Source organism: Odocoileus virginianus, chromosome 5 (assembly GCF_023699985.2).
Source record: "Odocoileus virginianus isolate 20LAN1187 ecotype Illinois chromosome 5, Ovbor_1.2, whole genome shotgun sequence".
In the NCBI taxonomy this organism is placed as follows: Eukaryota; Metazoa; Chordata; class Mammalia; order Artiodactyla; family Cervidae; genus Odocoileus; species Odocoileus virginianus.
Window position 1 is genome coordinate 75003440 of NC_069678.1, and position 22028 is coordinate 75025467.

A 22028-nucleotide genomic window follows, 5' to 3' on the forward strand; every position below is an offset into this window, starting at 1 on the left:
AAATAGGGAAACTGAGAAATTCTTTAAATCCTCTGGTCCCCAATTTTTCCAAATAGATCATTTTGTCATAAAGTGGTATAGTGGAACAAGTAGGGACTTTGATGGCAGACAGGTCCTGATCCTGCCCATTGCAGTTCTGTCACGTGTAACTTTATGACCCTGGACGAATTATATAATGTTTCAGAAACTTGGTTTTCTGATGCCTACCTTGCTGGTTGTTGTGAAGATTAGACAGAATTTATGTACAGGAACTAGCCCATGAAAGATACTCAATAAATGTTAGTTCCTACTATGATTGGTTCCAAAACACCTTTGCAGTCTTTCTTGGGTGTATAAAAAAAAAGGTGCAACATTCTTGGACTGTGTAAAATCTCCCTAAATTTCACTGTTGAACTTATATAACATCCCTCCACAGAAGGCTAATAGAGCCAGTATACTGGATCCTATGATGTTCTGTTGCATGGCAGATATCAGCATAAAACCAGTATATTTTTCTGTATGAAAAAAGAATTATAAGGCAGTCTCACCTTACCTTAGGTTATGTCCTAAGAATAATAAATCTTAATGAGAAAATTATATAAGGTCTCTGGGAACTTTCAAATAATAATTGAGCAGCCACCTCAGAGAAAATATAACCTAACAGCTCTCTTCCAATCAATGAAAGCTGTTCCAGCATGTGCCTTTGCCACCTACTTCTGAGTCACATTGCAAAAAAGTCACTATCCCCTTTTTATAACAAGAGAAACTGGGGCTCAGAAGGAAAGTGTGATTCATTCTCACAGCAGCTCTACGAATTAAGTACTACACTACCACCATTTTACATGTGAAATACATCCAGTGTAAGGAAAAGTTGGAAGTAGACCCCGAAATTCCTTCTTCAAGCATCATCTGATGCTCTAACAGTCTTTTCTGCAATATTCTGAAAATGCTGTAAGGCTACGACAGTTGCTAAAACTTTTCAATCTAGAGAAACGGGCTCTTTGATTAAGATTAGTTTGGCAACCTAACATTAGCACTGTGCTTTTCAAGCCTAGTTCACTACCACCAGCAGGAAATCTGCATTTGTTTATGAATAATCATGCTACACAGGGTGTAGCTACTACGTGAAGATGATTCATTTGTTCCCAGGACCAATTTCCTCTTGCTTCACACTTTCTCCCCTTCTATTCAAATTATGTTGCTCAAAGAGGCTGCCTTGATCGTCACTACCATTTCTCTGATTATAGTAGTCCATTTTTAATCCTTTCATCTACACTTTTATTCCATGGTTTCAGTGCTTCCTACCCAATCTGCTCTCTGCTTCTGAAATGTCTTTCATCTGTTCTCTTCTCTACTGTAAATCTCTTTCATTTTAATCTACATTGACCTGCTGTCAATTGATTTGGTTACCCTACCCTCAGTTTTTTCACTGATTCCCACTCCTATCCAATAACAGTAAAATACCTCCTTATTCCCAGCCTGGTAAACACACTTTTGCTTTTATACCACATACATCCTATAGAAAGCCCATATTTCTAAGAATGGTTTCTTCAAGTGAGTTTAAAGTATAGCGCCCCAAACAAAATTTTCTTTGCTCCTTAAAATTTGTTCTTTAAAATTCAGTCCTTTTATTTGTCAATTATAGGCTGAGAAAAGAAAATTCAGAACAAAAAGATACTCATTTTCTGGCTTGGTGAATGGCATAGGAATCGTCATTAACTTTTGTGTCTCTGTCCTGGACAATTGGTCACTACACATGATAAATTATGCTTCTTTTTCTTTTTAACTTTAATTTTTTCACCATGTGGCATGAGGAATCTTCGTTCCCTGAGCAAGGATCAAACCCACACCCTCTGCACTGAACCACGGGGGACGTCCCTCTATCTGTTACTTAATCATTGACTTTCTCTCCTTATCTCCATTTCCACTTCTGTAGATGCACTGAATACAAAGAAAGAAGGGAAGGAAGAAGGAGGAATTAATATTACATTTGTGTACAGGAGTATTACTGTATAAATGTCTGTTTAAAGAGCACAAAATCTCTTCCGTGTTTTTGATAATCGTTGTGCTTTCCAATTTATAAGTACTCATTACTACACTGTCAATATCTGTCTGCTTGTATGTTTTCCCTATCAGATTGTGAATGTTTCATTCATTTCTGTGTTCCCACAACCAGTCAGCACAGAGTACATCTCAGGGGATATTGTTCTGTCCAGTCATGTCTGACTCTGTGATCCCAAGAACTGCAGCACACCAGGCTTCTCTGTCCAGGGTTCAACCCAAAATTCAGAGTTACTTGTTACCAAACAGGAGAGCCCTAGAAGAAACCAGAAGTCAGGTCAGTAAAGCAACACAAAAGAGAAAATTGGGAACATTTGGGTTATGTCACTTGGGTCATTTCAAAAGGAGCAAAGCAGTTCCCACTTTCCGAATAAGTACATTAAGGAAGTAATCAAATATGTGAAGAAAGATATGTGCAAAAAGATATTTAGTATAGATTTTACTGTAGGTTTATGACACGAAAATGTAAGGAAAACCTTAAATGAATTACAGTATCTCAATACAAATATCATGCATCTACTAATTGCATTTTTGAAGAGTTTTAAAAGACATTTAATACTGCTTATGATTCAATATCAAATAAAGTGTTAAAAAAAGACCATTGATGATGCCAATCATTTTTCTATATATTTCTGAAACATATAGTATTTAGAAGAAGTAATACAAAATGTATGTTTGTGAGATTTTTTTTAACTTTTTGTTTTGAAATAATTTTATGTTTAAAGAAAAGTTGCAAAAATACTACCAAAAAAGATCCCATATATCTTTCACCCTTGTGCTGTGCTATGCTTTGTTGGTCAGTCGTGTCCGACTCTTTGCGACCCCATGGACTGTACCCCGCCAGGCTCCTCTGTCCATGGGGATACTCCAGGCAAGAATACTGGAGTGGGTTGCCATGCCCTCCTTCAGGGGGTCTTCCCAACCCAGGAATCGAACCCAGGTCTCTTATGGCTCCTTCATTAGCAGGCAGGTTCTTTACCACTAAGGCCATCTGGGAAGCCCTAGTAGCATACGGGGTCTTTTAGGGGCAGCATGTGGGATCTAATTTCCTAACCAGGTATTGAACCCTGGCCCCCTGCATTGGGAGCATGTAATCTTAACCACTGAACCACAAGTCCCTGCCTTGGGTTTTGGTTCTATATATTTTATTGTGCATGGGTTCTAAGTTGATTTAGTCATGTCTGGCTCTTTGCTACCCTATGGACTGTGGCCTGCCAGGCTTCTCTCTCCATGGGATTCTCCAGGCAAGAATACTGGAGTGGGTTGCTATGCCTTCCGCCAGGGTATCTTCTCAATCCAGGGATCAAACCCAGGACTTCAATTCTCATATTCTACAGAAAGATGGATATAAATATATTTAAAGTAAGTATTATAATTATTTTCTGATCCATTTATTCCTAAATATTTTAAGTGTATTTCCCCAAAATAGTACAGATATCACAATACAATTATCAAAATCAGAAAATATTGATACAACACTGTGACTTAATCTATGACTCTATTCAAATTTTGCCAGTTGTCCCACTAGTATTCTTTATAGAAAAATAAAATACTTTTTTTCTGGCCCAGGATTCAGTACAGGATCACACATTATAATTAGTGTCAAATTTTTTTAATATTCTTTCATCTGGAACTATTTATCAGTCTTTGTTTTTTATGACCTTGACATTTTTACAGAATATATGCGATTTATTTTGTAAAGTATCCCTCAATTTTAGCTTGCTATTTCTTCTTGATTAGATTCAGATTATGCATTTTTGGCAGGAGTACTATAGAACTGATGTTGTGTCCTTCTCAATGCATCATGTCAGAAGTCATATGCTAACTGTACATCCCATCACTGGTAGTAATAGCAGTTTTGTTCACTTACTACCTTTCCCTCCTAAGAAATCTATATGCAGGTCAAGAAGCAACAGTGAGAACTAGACATGGAACAAGAGGCTGGTTCAAAACTGGGAAAGGAGTACGTCAAGACTATATTGTCACCCTGCTTATTTAACTTATATGCAGAGTACACCATGCGAAATGCTAGGCTGAATGAAGCACAAGCTGGAATCAAGATTGCAGGGAGAAATATCAATAACCTCAGATACGCATATGACACCACCCTTATAAAGTGAAAGAGTGAAAACGCTGGCTTAAAACTCAACATTCAATAAACAAAGATCATGGCATCTGGTCCCATCACTTCATGACAAATAGATGGGGAAATAATGGAAACAGTTACAGACTTTATTTTCTTGGGCTCCAAAATCACTGCAGAGAATGACTTCAGCCATGCAATTAAAAGATGCTTACTCCTTGGAAGAAAAGCTATGACCAAACTGGAGAGCATATTAAAAAGCAGGGACATTACTTTGCTGACAAACATCCATCTAGTTAAAGCTATGGTGTTGCCAGTAGTCATGTATGGATGTGAGAGTTGGACCATAAAGAAAGCTGAGCGCCAAAGAATTGATGCTTTTGAATTGTGATGTTAGAGAAGACTCTTGAGAGTCCCTTGGAAAGCAAGGCGATCAAACCAGTCAATCCTAAAGGAAATCAGTCCTGAATATTCATTGGAAGGACTGATGCTGAAGCTGAAGCTCCAATACTTTGGCCTCCTGATGCAAAGAACTGACTCACTGGGAAAGACTGATGCTGGGAAAGATTGAAGGCAGGAGGAGAAGGGAACCTCAGAGAGTGAGATGGTTGGATGGCATCACAGACTTGATGGCCATGAGTTTGAGCAAGCTTGGGAGTTGGTGATGGACAGGGAAGCCTGGCATGCTGCAGTCCATGGGGTCGCAAATAGTCATCAGACACAACTGAGCAACTGAACTGATGACTACTGATGATCACTTGATTGATTAAGATGGTATCTTCCAGGTTTATCCAGCGTCAGTAACTATTTTGTTCTTTGTAATTAATAAATATCTTTTAGAGAGATTACAAATTTTAAGATGTGTTGATAACTCTTGCTTGAAACAGTTATTAATTTAATCGTTGCCAAATTTCTAATTCCATCATTTTCATTCCCAGTACATTTTTTTAATTTGCATATTTACAGTATGGGCAAGCTTTTTGCTTCTCCCCCATTTATCAATCAAATTGTTGGTTTATATCAGAATAAGCTCATCAATTTTTATTTTACTCTGAATTTTATAATCATTACCTTCACTGTTTATTTTGATGGAAAAATTATTTCAGATTTGGTTGGCTTCTGTGTTCGTTTATCATCTTTCCATCGTCTTCTAAGCATTTACTTTACTTTCTGGCACTATAACCCAGTCTGGCCGTGGGCTTTCCTAGTCCCAGCCCTGGAAACACCCATTTCCTCTAAAAACCTTAGTTCTATTTAGTGAAGGAAGGTATTTAGAAATTAAGAATCTAGGTGGTAGGTATGCTCACTGCCACTATGATGCCATTGCTTCTAGGCTCTCTCAGTAAGTAGAGCTAGAGAACACACAAACACACCCACTCCGCTTTTACTTGAACCTCATTTTTATTTTAAAGAACAGATTAACTCTGGTATTCAGACTTGGGAATTTGGCAGTCATTTTCTAGAAAATGGCTGAAGTGAGCTTGTCACTTCAAGGAAAGGAACTAACAGTGTTTGTTGCCAAGGATAAAATTCAAGCTTTCTACTAACATAAACTTGACAGCTTCCCAAACTTTTCTGAAGAGATGGGTGATTATTAACAAATGTTGTAGAGTTTTTTTTAATTGTGTAATGAAATATGTCAACATTTGAAAGGTCTACATAACTCAGTGTACTAGTATTTTTTTTTCAGATGACCAATGCATGATGTTACAAATGCATATGTGGGTAAAATATCCCTTTAAAGTGTAATATAGACCAAAAAATTTTAATGGAAACGAATGCAAAAAGTTAGTTGATATGGTTTCAGATTCCATATTGTAGCTAACCATTAAGAAATTAGTACTTGTCGGGACTTTGCTGGTGGTCCAGTGGCTAAGACTTCAGGCTCCCAATGCAGAGGGCCCAGGTTTGATCCCTGATCAGGGAACTAGATCCCACATGCTACAACTAAAAGATCCTGCATGCCACAACTAAGACGTGGTACAACCAAATAAAAAATATACATATATATATATATATATATATATATATATAAGTATATATAAATATTTCGTTCTTCACATGAATGGGCTTCCCTGGTGACTAGACGATAAAGAATCTGCCTGCAATGCAGGGGACCCAGGTTCAGTCGCTGGGTTGGGAGGATCCCCTGGAGAAGGGAATGGCTACCCACTCTAATGTTCTTGCCTGGAGAATTCCAGGGACAGAGGAGCCTGACGGGCTATAGTCTATGTGCCCCTGGAGAGTAGGACACAACTGAGCGACTAATACTTCCACTTTTCATACATACATATGTATATGTGTATATGTATATATGTATATGTTATATAAAAGAAATTACCACTTGTCAAGTTTTAAAGTAGTATCAAAGAAAATACACACTGTTACCTGAAATGACTGTTAATGTACTCCGCACTTTTCTAACTATGTATCCTTTAAGGACAGATTTTCTTCACAAACATCAACTAAACATATCCCAAGAGATTGAGTGCAGAAGTAGATATGTTAATCCAGCTGTCTTCTAATTGACTGACTTTAAAGAGATTTAAAGGAAATCCCCTGGCAGTCTGGTGGTTAGGACCCTGAGCTTCCACTGCAGGGGGATGGGTACTCTGGTTGGGGGCAGGGGTGGAATTTACAAAAATGTAAATAATGCCAGTTTTCATAATATATTTTTGTTGTGAAAAATACAATTATTTTTCATGAAAATAAGTTGCTTATGTTAACATATAGTGAGTTCACTGTTATTTTAAATAAATGAGTAATTCTTTAAATTATTTTCTCCATTTTAATTTCTAAGATGATAAATATTAACAGGTATCCACACAGACAAAAGATTTCTGCAGTCTTCCATAATTTATAAGGGAGTCAAGGGGGTCTGTTACCAAAATGTTTGAGAACCATGTGTATAGTTTATTCACCCATAGTTTATTCTGCATGTTCTCCTACATGTGGGGATTTATGTTGTTTCCAGTATTAGCATTACAAACAATGTTACAACAAATAATTTTGTTCATCTATGTTTTTATAATGTTGTAGATGTATCTTCAGGGGAAATTCTTAGAAGAATTGATATTTCTGGCTCAAGAGATAAATGCACATGTAGTTTTATTAGATAGCACATATTACTCAACCATGAAAACTGTGCAATTTACAGAGACATGGATGGACCTGGAAACTATCATACAAAGTGAAGTAAGTTAGAAAGAGAAAAACAAATATTGTATAATATTGCTTACATGTGGAATCTAGACAAATGATACAAGTGAACTTATTTGCAAAGCAGAAATAAAGACAGACACAGAGAAAGGACATATGGATACAGGGATGGGGTAGGAAAGTGGGATGAACTGGGAGATTGGAACTGACATATATACACAACTGTGTATAAAATGGAAAACTAATGAGAGTCTATTGTATAACACAGGGAACTCAATCCTCTATGGTGACCTAAATGGGAAGGGAATCCAAAACAGAGAATGTATGTGTACATTTAGCTTATTCACCTTGTTGTCCAGCAGAAACTATCACAACAATGTAAAGCAACTATACATCAATAAAAAATAATTTGAAAAAAAGATAGCACCAAATTACCCTACCAAAGGATTGTACCTCAGTGCTACCAGTGTCTGTCTTCCCTACCAATGTTGCATTTGTACTCAGTCATGTCCATCTCTTTGCAACCCCATGGACTGTAGCCTTCCAGGCTCCTCTGTCCATGGGATTCTCCAGGCAAGAATACTGGAGTGGGTTGCCATTCCCTTCTGCAGGGGATCTTCCCAACCCAGGGATCAAACCCACATCTCTTGCATTGGCAGGCAGATTCTTAACCACTGAACCACTAGGGAACACATGTATTTTTCTGTCAAATCTGATACAGTAAGAGATTACAATAAAAGAATAACACTTTAAATGATCTGTTGTACAAAAAGCTTTGGAACAAGACAGATCTGGGTTCAAATTCTGGGTAAACGGAGGAAAAGTGGAAGCAGTGACAAGTTTTATTTTCTTGGGCTCCAAAATCACTGTGGACAGTGACTGCAGCCATAAAATTAAAAGACACTTGCTCCTTGAAAGCTATGACAAACCTAGAGAGCATATTAAAAAGCCGAGACGTTACTTTGCCAACAAAGGTGCATATCGTCAAAGCTTTTTCTGTATTCATGTACAAATCAGAGAGTTGGACCAAAAGAAGGCTGAGCACCAAAGAATTGGTGATTTTTAATTGTGGTGCTGGAGAAGACTCTTGAGAGTCCCTCGGATTGCAAGGAGATCAAACCAGTAATCTTAAAGGAAATCAACCCTGAATATTCATTGGAAAGATTGATGTTGAAGCTGATGCTCCAATACTTTGGCCACCTGATGTGAAAAGCCAACTCATTGGAAAAGCCCCTGATGCTGGGAAAGATTGAAGGCAAAAGGAGAAGAGGGTGGCAGAGAATGAGATGGTTAGATAGCATCACTGACTCTATGGACATGAGTTTGAGCAAACTCTAGGAGATAGTGAAGGACAGGGAAGCCTGGCGTGCTGCAGTCCATGGGTGGCAAAGAGTCAGACACAACTTAGCGACTGAACAGCAACAATGAACAGAGGACAATTTTTTTTCATCAATGAAATGAGGCTAATGTCTGCTGTATTTGCAAGGACTGGCATATAGTAGGCACTCATTTATGTAACTGTTGTTTTTATCTGAGTCTCTCTGGGCTAGTGTGAGTTGTGGTCAGGGTTGATCAGCCCAGTTACCCTGGATTCCTTGGAATATCCTAATTCCTTGGATATTCCAACTCCTTGGAATATCCTAAATGGAACTGCAGAGGGTGTTGACAAGAATAATCAGGATTGAAAGTCTTAAGAGTGACCTGGGGACAAGAAGAGAATAGGGCACCTAAATCAGAAATGAGGGCTAGAAACAGATCCTAAAATCTAGGGTACAGAGCCAGGAATCTAGGCAGTGAGAGCATTGAACAATTCATTAATTCATTCAGTTGATCAGATATTTATTGAACACTTCTATGTATGAGATACTATGTTCTATGGTAAACAAGATATTATCTCTGCCCTTAAGTTTAGACTATTGGTGGAGGCAGATGAGAAAATAGGCAATTAGAATTTTAAAGGGTGAGCACAGTGTGTTATATAGGAACAAAAATCAGGGCATCTTACTTAAACTTAGTAAGATTTTTGGGCGATTGGGCAAGATTTTTTTTAGAGGAAATGGTACCTAAATGGAGACACGAATAATGGCTAGAACTTAGCTAGGTAAACTGGGTGGAGGGGCACGAAGTGGGTAGTTAGGGAAAGTGTGCTTCAGGCAGCAGGAGTAGAATGTGCGACATGCTGGGGGCAAGAGAAAATGTGTGTCTGAAGAACTAAGAACTAAAAACTAAGAACTAAGTTTTGTCTGAGGCAGAGTGGACAGCGGTGGGGAGGGATGACAGCCAGAGCAGAAGCAAAGTCAGGAAAGGCTTTATAGTCAATATCAAGGACTCTGCATTTATTATGAGTGAGGGAAAGCCATTAGAGCTTTTAAGCTGTCAGTGGGATTAGTAGGTCTGATTTTACAGAAGATCACTCTATACACTGTGTAGAAAATAGATTAGAGACTTCCTTGGTGGTCCAGTGGTTAAGAATCTACTGGCCAATGCAGGAGACGGGCTTGATCCCTGGTCCAGGAGGTGTCCACGTGCCACAGGGCAGCTAAGCGCGTACACCACGGCTGCGGAGCTTGAGCACCCTAGAGCCCGCGCTCTGCAACAAGAGAAGCCGCTGCAGTGAGGAGCCCGTGTACCGCAACTAGAGAGTAGCCCCTGCTCGCTGCAACTGGAGAGAGACTGTGGGCAGCAACGAAGACCCAGCACATCCCCAAAATAAATACTAAGGTAAATAAAAGGAAAATAGATTAGAGGATACAAATCTGGAGACATGGAAGCCATTTATAAGTGTCTATTGCAATAATATGATAGCTCAGAGGTTAAAGCATCTGCCTGCAATGCAGGAGACCTGGGTTCAATCCCTGGGTCAGGAAGATCCCCTGGAGAAGGAAATGGCAACCCACTCGAGTTTTCTTGCCTGGATAATCCCATGAACGGCGGAGCCTGGTGGGTCCACGGGTCGAAAAGAGTTGGACACGACTGAGCGACTTCACTTTCACTTTCACTATTTCAATAATCTAGGCGAAAGCGATGGTGAATTAAGGTAGAGTAGGGAGAATGGAGATTTCACAAGGCAAAATGATCAAACTCATGATTGGATTGGTGTGTGAAAAAGAGGGAGAAGTCAATGGTGACTCAGATTTCTGGCTTAGGCAACTGGGTGGTCGGTCTATGGCTATCAGACTGGGTGACAACTGTGGGGAAATAGTGGGCTTGAGAGAAGAAAATGGTGACTGCTGTTTCAACATGTTGACAAATTAAGAAACTGAGGTTACTTGTTCCAGGCGACTGTAAGTGGCAGACCAAGTCTGGTCAATCTGACTACAATGTTCCTTGTTGCTTCAGCACCACCACACCTCCTCCCACACTCAGATTGGGAATGTGCACCAACCACCAGGGAGGGGAAAACCACTGGAAACATTTATAATGTGAGTGAAGTATCTTCCTGTGAGTCAAATTTAACTGAATAACAAGACAAGAGGGTGTTTCCATAAGCATAATTATTAACCCTCTGCCTGTGATGACTCACACTGCCATTCTCTGGTCCTAGAAAGAAAGTATGGAGATACATTTGAGATTGGGGAATGTTTATTATGGGTTTTTCATAAGGATTACATGTGAGGCAACGTGGCAGGTATGTACAATGGAAAGATCCTGGGTTAGAGACTGGACACCTGGGTTCTAATGACATAAACATGGACTGGACTGAAGAAGAAAATTGTTATTTAGGCCTTTGAATCCCTAGGCCTTACCTCAGGGTGTCCAGTTCAATCAGGGCTGCTTCAGCATACATACCAGCCTATTCCATACTACTGGCCATGTACAGAGATAGTATAGTATAGTGGAAAGAACCTGCACTTTGGAATTGGCAAATCTGAGTTTAAATCACAGTTCCACTGACTTCAGGCTATTTGACTGAAGGTAGCCACTTACTCTGAGTCTTATTTTACTCATTTGTATAGTATGTGGTTGAAAGCGTCATCAAGAAAGTGCCAAGTATGTGGTAAACACTCAAGGTAAATTATCTTCCCTTGTCTTTTCTCATCTTTTGAACCTCAAACACTGTTTCCTATCTCTATCAGAAAAGAGAGTTAATAGTTTCTTTATACCCCTTCCTTTTCTTTTCAATGTACATGTATCCTCTCACTGTCAGAAAATCAAATAAACAAAAAACATTTTGCAGCAGAGTAGACCAGCCAAGTAGTCAGTATCCATTATAGCCTGATGACTCACAAGGTTTATTTTATTTGAGCATGCTACACCCCAGTTGTGCATATGAGCGAATAACATGTGTGTTCTCATATGAATTCACCTCAGTCCTACAAACACTGATTTTTAACTATGATCCAGAAGTTATAAGGATACAGAGTTGGGAAAAAAGGACATTTTACTTAGTTTTAAGTGTATTTATATGTGTGTGTTGGGTTTCCCTGGTGGCTCAGTCAGTAAAGAATCCGCCTGCAGTGTAGGTGAGCCAGGTTCTATCCCTGCATTGGGACGATCCCCTGGAGAAGGAAATGGCAACCCACTGCAGTATTCTTGCCTGGAGAGTTCCACAAATAGAGGAGCCTGGCAGGCTACAGTCCATGGGGTTGCAAAGAGTCGGAAACTGAGCAACTAAACCACACCACACCTTATCTATGTGTTAATATGTGTTTTGGCTGAGGAAAGGAAGGATTAGATTCATAGAGCTGAGGAATATAAAAGCTGAAAACAGTGATGGGGTGGAGCCAACTTTATTGGCTTATGAGAGCCAATTGTTAAATTTTAAGAAACTTTGTGAGCTAGTTGTTAAATGTGGCCATTTTGAAAAGTTATATAAGCATGATGTTAGAGTAATCCATACAGGCAGCTTGCTTTGCAAAGTTCTGAAATGTGCAAATTTTAGTTCCCACAGTTTAGTTAAATAACATCAGTCCAACAGGACAGTTCACATTTCATTTATCACAGTATATTAACTGCAAGTAATTGCAGGAAGTACAAACTTTGCTGCTGTCTCTTTGGTTCACAAATCACTATATAAATAACAGATGCACTTTATGACTTGTGATCAATCACATCACTTCTTTCAAAGTGTTGGGAATTGATCACTGTACAGCCATTGTTATTTAGTTCTTACACAGACAAAAAAGTATGTATTGTGTTGCCTCTTTTACTAATGACAAAACCTACAAGACATTTTACAGAAATCAGTAATCAAAAAACAGAAATTAATAATCAAAAAAGGGAATTCACCAGAAAAAAAAAAAAAATGAAGCAAGGTAACAAAAAATAAGACTGAAAGTGAAACTTTAATTGAACATAAATGGAACCATAGAAGAAATAGTTGAGCATGGAAATACTGATACTTCTTTCGTTTGCAAGGCACTAGATGTGTGTGTCCCCAGAGAAACTTATTGATAGCATTGAGGGAAGTGGTTGTGAAAAGACTGAAGGTGTCTTAGAGAAAGTAACCTTGGCAAAAAACTTCACTTTAAGAAGTTTAGAGATATTACAATGTTGAAAGTACAAAGAATGAAATTTTGAAAGTGGATCCAAACTTAGAAAGAAGTAGGACCATGTTCTATTTATAAAAAAGTTGCTCACTCATATTTTAAGTTATAAAACAAGAAGGCAAGCTGTTTAAATTACTGTTAATAATTTTTTACAAAGAAACAAAACACTTTAATTCTCAATGTTTTGAATGTTTTAAATTATAATGTGCTATACCACTCAACAAGAAAAGAATAGCCTTTGAACATATGGTGCTGGGACAACTAGATATCCACATGAAAAGGAATGAAGTCAGACCCTCACATCACATACAAAATGAACTCAAAATGGAACAAAGACCTATATGTAAAACCTAAAACTATAAAACTCTCAGAAGCAAACATAGATATAAATCTTTGTGACCTTGTATATTTAAGACATCACCCCCTGATTCAAGGTCACAAAGATTTACATCTACTACTGAGTGAGTGACTAACACTTCGTAACCATAACAGCAAAAGTACAAGCAGTCCAAGGAAAAAAATAGATAAATTGGACTTTATCCAGCACACCACAGGCTAGAAAGGACATCAATGATCCTATAATCTATTATCATTTTACAATTTAGGGACATGAGACCCAGGACCTGCCCAAGGTTACAGACAAGTGGATGAATGGATAGTCAACCTTTGAATCATGTACTGTTCTTTTACACTTTGACACCACATCCCTGGGTATCCAGGAAAATATATTTTCCTTGGCATGGCAGAGTGACCGTGGGCAGCAAAGGTGTATAAACCAGTTGTCATCAGTTTAGCTAATAAGAAAGCCCTTTTTCTCCAGAGTCCTAATAATGCTGTGTACCTCCCCTAGGGGAAGGAGGCACGAGAAGAATCAGGACACAAGAAGCCAGGTGCCTCTCCCTATCCTGGCAGACAGCAATAGGGCAGGCAAACAAGCCATGTCTTATTTTTGGACTTTTCTCTTCTTACACCCTGAGGCATTCAAGAGACTGGGGAGATATTCAGGCTTCTCTCTTCAATAAGGGATTAAACAAGAGACCTGGCCCCAGGGGAGAGGATCAGGTTCAAACATGGCCTCAAGGCCAAAGCTCTCTCCTTGGCCTCAATCACTTGGAATATTACTTCAGTATTATCTTATTTACCCAGAGTCTCTCTTGAGAGGATTATTAATAATAATAGACCTTTACTCTTAAATACAGCCCTTTACAATTTGCAAGGCCTTTGTACATGCACCATCCTGTTTAAGCCCCTTAATAGCCCTGTATGGTGAGTAGGGTAGGGGATTAGTAAACCTATTGTATAGATGAGGAAATGAGGCTCAAAGAGACAGGGTGCTTATGTTCATGAAACAAATTTTAGGACTGGAGCCCAAATATACTGACACACAATTGAGTTGTCTTCCATGGTGCAAAAGTACCACAGCACAGGCCTAGAAATATTCACAGGATTATTACTAGTTAGTCATTTGTAATAAAAAATAGATTGTTAGGAGAGAGAAAAACTGGGGCAAAAAGATCTTTGAGAAACCGTTATTCAGGAGGGTCCAGGAAACTGTTACTGAGGAAGCGGCATATAAGATGGGACCTGCAGGAGAAGTTAACCAGGAAGCCATGTGCACAATGACCTGGGAACCTGAGTTGGCCAGTGTGGCTGGAGTGGCCAGAGAAAGGAGTGAGTGGCAAGAGGTGAGACCAGAAAGAAGCAAACGTCAGATCACAAAGGATGTGTAGCTCATGATAAGGAGTTGGGGTTTTATCTTATGGACAGTGGGAAGAGTTTTCAACCAGGGGAGGGATATGACCCAACTTATGTTTAAAATATCACTGGCTGCTGAGAGGCACTGGAATTGTAGAAACAATATTTGAAACTGGGAACAGGAGTCTCGGAAATCCAAACAAGATGGATGAATTTGAGATACATGCCTGTTACTGTCAAATATACTTTCTTTTTTTTTTTTTTTTAAACATACTTTCTTATTTAGGTCTCAAAACAACTGCATGATGTAGGTATTTTACAGATTTTTTAAAAATTTTATAGATGAAGAAGCTGAGATTCAGAGAGGTTCAGCTTCCATATCATCCTTCCCTCTGTGTAATAATGATCATCTCATATTCGCTCGGTCGGTAAAGAATCCGCCTACAATATAGGAGACCTGGGTTTGATCCCTGGGTTGGGAAGATCCCCTAGAGAACGGAAAGGTTACCCACTTCAGTATTCTGGCCTGGAGAATTCCATGGACTGTGTAGTCCGTGGGGTTGCAGAGAGACAGACTCAACTGAGCGACTTTCACTTTCATTATGCTGAGTAAGGAAACCAGAGTTGGTGTCAGAGTGATTAGCATGATAAAGCTCCTGTCTAAAAGGCTTTTTCTTTTTCCAGATGAAAGAGATCAGTCTAGTACGGAACTGATATGGTTAGAGGAGGTTATGTCAACTAGAAAACTGTGTTTGACTCAGCACAGGACCAGGCCATCAGAACCCCTTGATGCCAGTTAGTAGGGAGCTTCCTATTGGGCAACATGAAAAATTGAAGCCCTAGAAAGGTGTCGTTCTCAAGACGGAGGGGATATATGTATACATATAGCCGACTCGCTTTGTTGTAAAGCAGAAACTAACACAACATTGTGAAGCAATTATATCCAATAAAGATAAATGAATTAATTAGTTAAAATGTTTAGCAATTAAAAAAAAATGTATGATTGCAGTTTGAAAGACTCCTTACAGGTGGTTGGGTACAAATATCCCACTGCACAGATGAGAAAACTAAAAATTAAAGTTCAGAGAAAAGGAGGAGCTTGCAAGTATCACCCAGAAAGATAGTGTCAGAGTTGAGGTAGAACCAGGTCGTCTGACTCCCAGCCTACAGTTTCCACAGAACTGGACTCTGCTATTTCTTTGATGGGCCCAACAATACTGGAATATACCATATCAAATGAATTCCATATGAGTAAAGGAATTTTGAGTAGAGGAAGGGAGGCAAATCTCATTTCTGCTCTTAGGAGTTTCCTGTCAGAAACAATTGTCTTCCCACTAACAGCCTCTTAAGTCCCCGAACAAAGCCACCTCCTAGAAAAGCTGGAGAGAGGGTCAGATTGTCCCCAGGAGTCGAGACTCCTATTCCTCCCTCTCCCCTTCCTTCTCCAGGTGATCTCTACTCTTAAATGCATGCTTTTGGGAAAGAATATTCTATCATGAATTAAAGAGAAGCAAATCCCAGTTAGTCAGGGTCCCTAAAGTCTGCCTCACTGCTATATGTTGTTGTTCAGTTGCTAAGTCTTGTCCAACTCTTTACAATTCCATGAACTGCAGCATTCCAGACTTCCTTATCCTTCACTATCTCCCTGAGTTTGCTCAAACTCATGTCCATCCAGTCAGTGATGCCATCCAACCACCTCATCCTCTGTCATCTCCTTCTCCTCTTGCCTTCATTATTACCCAACATCAGGGTCTTTTTCAATGAATCAGCTCTTTGCATCAGGTGGCCAAAGAATTGGAACTTCAGCATCAGTCCTCCCAATGAATATTCAAGGCTGATTTCCTTTAGGATTGACTAATTTGATCTCCTTGTGGTCAGGGGACTCTCAAGAGTCTTCCCCAACACTACAATTTGAAAGCATCAATTCTTTGGTGCTCAGCCTTCTTTATGGTCCAACTCACACATCCATATGTAACTACTGGAAAAACCATAGTTTTGACTAGATGGATCTTTGACTATATGGACTATACTGTCAGCAAAGTGATGTCTCTGCTTTTTAATACATTGTGATCCTTGGGCAAATCACTGCTTCTCTCTGGGTCTGTTTCCTTATCTGCACAGTGAGGATACCGAACATAACTTCTGAGGGGCTTGCTAGTTCTAATCGTGTGGGATCAGCGCTTCTTAGTTCCCACGATTCAGTTCCCTGGCACAGAGTAGGTAGGAGATCACCTACTTTGTGATGTCTTTCCTGATACACTGGCATATTTCTCATTCCCTTGGTGGTAGGCATTAGGACTTCTCCCTCTTTGTGTCCTTAGCCCTATCCACTTGATAAAAGTTCAGCAGATATTTGTTGAACTCATTAATCCTAAATCATTTATTATAAATTCAGTGAAACAAATCAAGGGAATATATATATATACATATTTTAATCTTAAGGATCTTCAAGTGTACCAAAGAAAATCTAGAGTGATTGTTGAGTGACACTTAGAAAAACAATGATGTAATTCAAGCCATGTCCAACAGGTGGCACAGTAGTCACTATCAAGGCAGTCAAGGAAGTGTTCTTTACAAAAGGGACAACAGCAGCTAATACTTGGGTAATGTTCATAAAGCACTTTCTTTATGTATATTATCTACATGAATTTTTAATTCCCACTTTAAAAATGAAGTGAGAAATAAGGGAGCTTTCCCAAATCCCAGAATCTTTTCATTGTCAATCAATTTCACAGTCACTAAGTTATGTCTGACTCTTTGTGGCCCCATGGACTGTAGCTCGCCAGGCTTCTCTGTCCATGGAATTTTCCAGGTAAGAGTACTGGAGTGGGCTGGCACTTGTCTCCTGCATTGGCAGGAGGATTCTTTACCTCTAACACCACCTGGAAAGACCAGTCAATCAGTTAGGTAAGTTGAGTTCAAGGGTCCACCAGAGACTCTTGATTTTCCTTCCAAATTACCTCCCTCTTTTTTTTTTTTTATTTTATTATTATTTTTTTTAATTTTTATTAGTTGGAGGCTAATTACTTTACATCATTACAGTAGTTTTTGTTATACATTGATATGAATTAGCCATGGATTTACATGTATTCCCCATCCCAGTCCCCCATCCCACCTCCCTCTCCACCCGATCCCTCTGGGTCTTCCCAGTGCACCAGGCCCGAGCACTTGTCTCATGTACCCAACCTGAGCTGGTTATCCGTTTCACCCTAGATATACATGTTTCAATGCTGTTCTCCTGAAACATCCCACCCTCTCCTTCTCCCAGAGTCCACAAGTCTGTTCCATACATCTGCGTCTCTTTTTCTGTTTTGCATATAGGGTTATCGTTACCATCTTTCTAAAGTCCATATATATGTGTTAGTATACTGTAATGGTCTTTATCTTTCTGGCTTACTTCGCTCTGTATAATGGGCTCCAGTTTCATCCATCTCATTAGAACTGATTCAAATGAATTCTTTTTAATGGCTGAGTAGTATTCCATGGTGTATATGTACCACAGCTTCCTCATCCATTCGTCTGCTGATGGGCATCTGGGTTGCTTCCATGTCCTGGCTATTATAAACAGTGCTGCGATGAACATTGGGGTGCATGTGGCTCTTTCAGATCTGGTTTCCTTGGTGTGTATGCCCAGAAGTGGGATTGCTGGGTCATATGGCAGTTCTATTTCCAGCTTTTTAAGAAATCTCCACACTGTTTTCCATAGTGGCTGTACTAATTTGCATTCCCACCAACAGTGTAAGAGGGTTCCCTTTTCTCCACACCCTCTCCAGCATTTATTGCTTGTAGACTTTTGGATAGCAGCCATCCTGACTGGCTCCTCCCCATCATCCATATTGTCCATGGTGATGACGCCCTGGCTGCAGAAGTGGTAGTCGTAGGGGTTCATAGACAGAAGCAGCATGTCCTGCAGCTCTGGCTTCTTCCCCGAAAGGATCTGGTAGTAGACGTGGTAGCCTCGCTCGCCAGGCAGCTGGAAGATCACCCGTGACTTCTCCAGGAGATAGCTGTCAATATCCGCAGATGCCAGCTTCCCAGAGGGACCAAAGTGAATGCGGATGAACTTGCCAAAGCGGGACGAGTTGTCATTGCGCAGGGTCTTGGCATTGCCAAAAGCCTCCATGGCAGGGTTAGCCTCGATGATCTGATCCTCGAGGGTGCCCCCGGTCTTCGTGGCCAGAAATTGGTGATCAGCATGGACTGGTTCTCTCGGTTGCGCAGCATGTCATTGTAGGCCCCTCTTTTTTTGAAAATGTGTGTAGTATTACTTTAGGAGCTTCATCTCTTTGGTTGAGATTTTAAATTTTAAATATTTAAATGGAGGGTAGGGATAGGGGAATGTATTAAATACTTTAATTCATTTGCACTTCAGGGTAAAAAGTTTAAAATACATTCTTCAAAACCACTTGACCTAAGTGGGCTGGATGGATGCAGTGAGTGTGCACAGGGCAATGGGGACCTGAAGTTCAGTTCAGTTATTCAGTTGTGTCCGATTTCTCTTCAAGACCCCATGGACTACAGCATGCCAGGCTTCCCTGTCCATCACCAACTCCCAGAGCTTGCTCAAACTCATGTCCATCAAGTCAGTAATGCCATCCAACCATCTCATACTCTGAGGTCCCATTGTCTTCCTGCCTTCAGTCTTTCCCAGCATCAGGGTCTTTTCTAATAAGTCAGCTCTTCACATCAGGTGGCCAAAGTATTGGAGCTTCAGCTTCAGAATCAGTCCTTCCAATGAATATTCAGGGTTGATTTCCTTTAGGATTGACTAGTTTGATCTCCTTGCAGTCCAAGGGACTCTCAAGAGTCTTCTCCAACACCAAAGTTCAAAAGCATCAATTTTTTAGCACTCAGCTTTCTTTATGGTAAAACTGTCACATCCATACATGACTACTAGAAAAACCATAGCTTTGACTAGACAGACCTTTGTTGGCAATGTCTCTGCTTTTTAATATGCTGTCTAGGTTTATCAAGCTTTCTTCCAAGGAGCAAGCATCTTTTAATTAATGGCTGCAGTCACCCTCTGCAGTGATTTTGGAGCCCAAGAAAATAGTCTGTCACTGTTTCCATTGTTTCCCCATCTATTTGCAATGAAGTGATGGGACCGGATGCCATGATGTTAGTTTTTTGAATGTTGAGTTTTAAGCCAGGGAACCTGAAGAAGAGCCACAAAGATGAGATGGCAGATAGGGGAAGGAAAAGGAACTATAGCAAGTGTCATTAACTTAATTTTGCCATAGGCTAAACTAGTTCTCTGTTGTGGTAGCCATTGCCAGAGGACTCTATTCATCAGGGGATTTGTTATCCCAGGAATTCTAATTTGACAGTACAGTTCAGGACAGTGTAGAGTCAAGTAAGAATGCCTGGAAAATTCTCAAGAAACATTTCATGGCATCCTCTAGAGAGAAGCTAGAAAACCAAGAGTCAAATCTGGGGTCATAAGAATGAAATCTGGAGTAAAATAGTAAAATCTGAAATTCCAGATTTGGTACCTGGAGTTCAGTATTAGAATCTCAGACTTTGATAGAACTGAAAGGTCAAAAATAAAGTTTAAAATTTGCAAGTTAGAACTTGTGTTCCCGTATAGAATCCTAGGTTGAGATTATTGAAATTCCAGAGTAGAATTTCTTTTTCTTTTTTTCTTTCCAGCTGCACTGCACACAGCTTGCAGAATTTTAGTTCCCTGACCAGAGGTTGAACCTAGGACACCACTGTGAATGTGTTGAGTCCTAACCACTGTACCACTAGGGAATTCCCCAGAAGTAGAATTTCTGATTGTGATTTTGGAATCTAATTGTATTTTCAAGTTCCAAGAAGAAACCCTATTCTTCCAGCAGTAGAATTTTGGGGTTCCAAGTAGCAGCTGAGTTCTAACCGTAGAATGCCCAGGTTCAGAGAATAGAACCTGAAATTTCAATAGCAGCTACAGGAATTCAGTACTCGAGTCTCAGACTTTGAATCTGGAGCCTGGAGTTCTAATAGTAAAATCTCTGGAAAAAAATAAAACAAAACTTCAGTTGTGAGAGTAAAATCTAGAGGTCCAATAGCAGAATTTCAATTTCAGAGAAAGAAACTGATGGTTCCTAACTTGAATGTGGGGTTACAAGAATAGAATATGGAATTTACAATATTATTAGAGTCTTGGGCTTTGATATTGGAACTTTAAGTTCCGATAATACAGTATTGAAGTTTGAAGTCTTAGCCTGAAATCCAAGCACAGAATATGGGGTTCAGAGAGCACATGTTGCATTCCAATAGAGAATCTTGAGGTGTCCTGGTGGAACCTAAGGTATAATATTGAATTATGAAATTCCAAAATTGAAATCTAGCAGGTTAGATTAGCATTAGAATCAGCCTTCAATAGTAATAATGCTAATGGCTAATGCTAATTAAGTGCTTACTATGTGCCAAGCATTGTTCTAAGTCCTTTATCTGTATGATCATTGTCATTGTCATCATTGGGCTTCCAGGGTAGTGCAGTTGGTAGAGAATCCACCTGCCAATGCAGGAGATCAAGAGTCTGGGTTCCATCCCTGGGTCGGGGAAGATCCCCTGGAGAAGGAAATGGCAACCCACTCCAGTGTTCTTGCCTGGAAAATCCCATGGACAGCGGAGCCTGGGAAGCTACAGTCGTCGGGTCGCAAAGAGTCAGACATGACTGAGCAGCACACAGACGCATGTGCCAAGCATTGTTCTAAGTCCCTTACCTGTATTATTATTGTTGTTGTTGTTATTACATGTAAATGCTCACAAAAAACCTGTCGGCTGAGTACTATTATTATCATCCCTATTTTACAAATGAGGAAACTGAGGCATAGAGAGGTTAAATAATTTTCCAAAGGTCACACCTGGGAAGCAGAAAGATGGTATTTGACCATAAGCAAGTATGCCTCTAGAGCTCATGCTTTTAAGTATTTTGAGATTACCTCTAGATTCTAGAGTTTAGAAGAACTTTAAATTCTATTAGTAAAACCTGAGGTTTAACAAATAGAAACTTGAGTTACCCTAATAGAAATTATGCCAATAACAGCATCTTGAGTGATTTTTATATCCAATGGTAGACTAAGGGACTCATGCAATAAGAACTGAATAAAACATAAATGATTAAAAAAATGATTTCATCCTGAATTTAGAGCTTCAAATGAAGACCTCAATTTAATCTCAATAATTGGAGTTCAAAATTTTACAACCAAAATTTCAGACTCAGCTCTGAACCTTCGGGTTTAATCCTGATAATGGAATCTATTCTGCAAGTAAAGTTTCTATAGTATAATTTTAGTTTCTGAGAGTAGAACCTTGAGTTTTAACCTTTGAATTTTTCTGGGGAGACAATAGACCTAGGGTTTTAATGGCAGAATCCAGAATTAATGGATCCTTGAGTTCCAAGATTAGAAACTGAGATTCAAATAATGAAATCTTAAATTGAAGTAGTAGAATGTAAAGTCCAATATTAAGATCTTGAGTTCAAGGCTTCCCTGGTGGTCCATAGGTTAAAGATCGGCCTTGTAATGCAAGGGACACAGGTTGCAACCCTGGCCTGGGAAGATTCCACGTGTCCTAGT

The 22028-nt window shown here is 39.5% G+C and overlaps 1 protein-coding gene across 1 annotated transcript in view; it reads right to left on the minus strand.

Moving 5' to 3' along the window:
- The window catches only part of LOC139035091 (uncharacterized), a 90376-nt gene extending 71680 nt beyond the window's left edge, over nucleotides 1-18696 (minus strand). The window contains exon 1 of the mRNA XM_070467188.1: nucleotides 18281-18696. Within this exon, the coding sequence (XP_070323289.1) occupies nucleotides 18281-18589 (309 nt within the window). The 5' untranslated portion in view covers nucleotides 18590-18696. The remainder of the gene's footprint in view (nucleotides 1-18280) is intronic.
- Between the last annotated feature and the right edge of the window lie 3332 nt (nucleotides 18697-22028).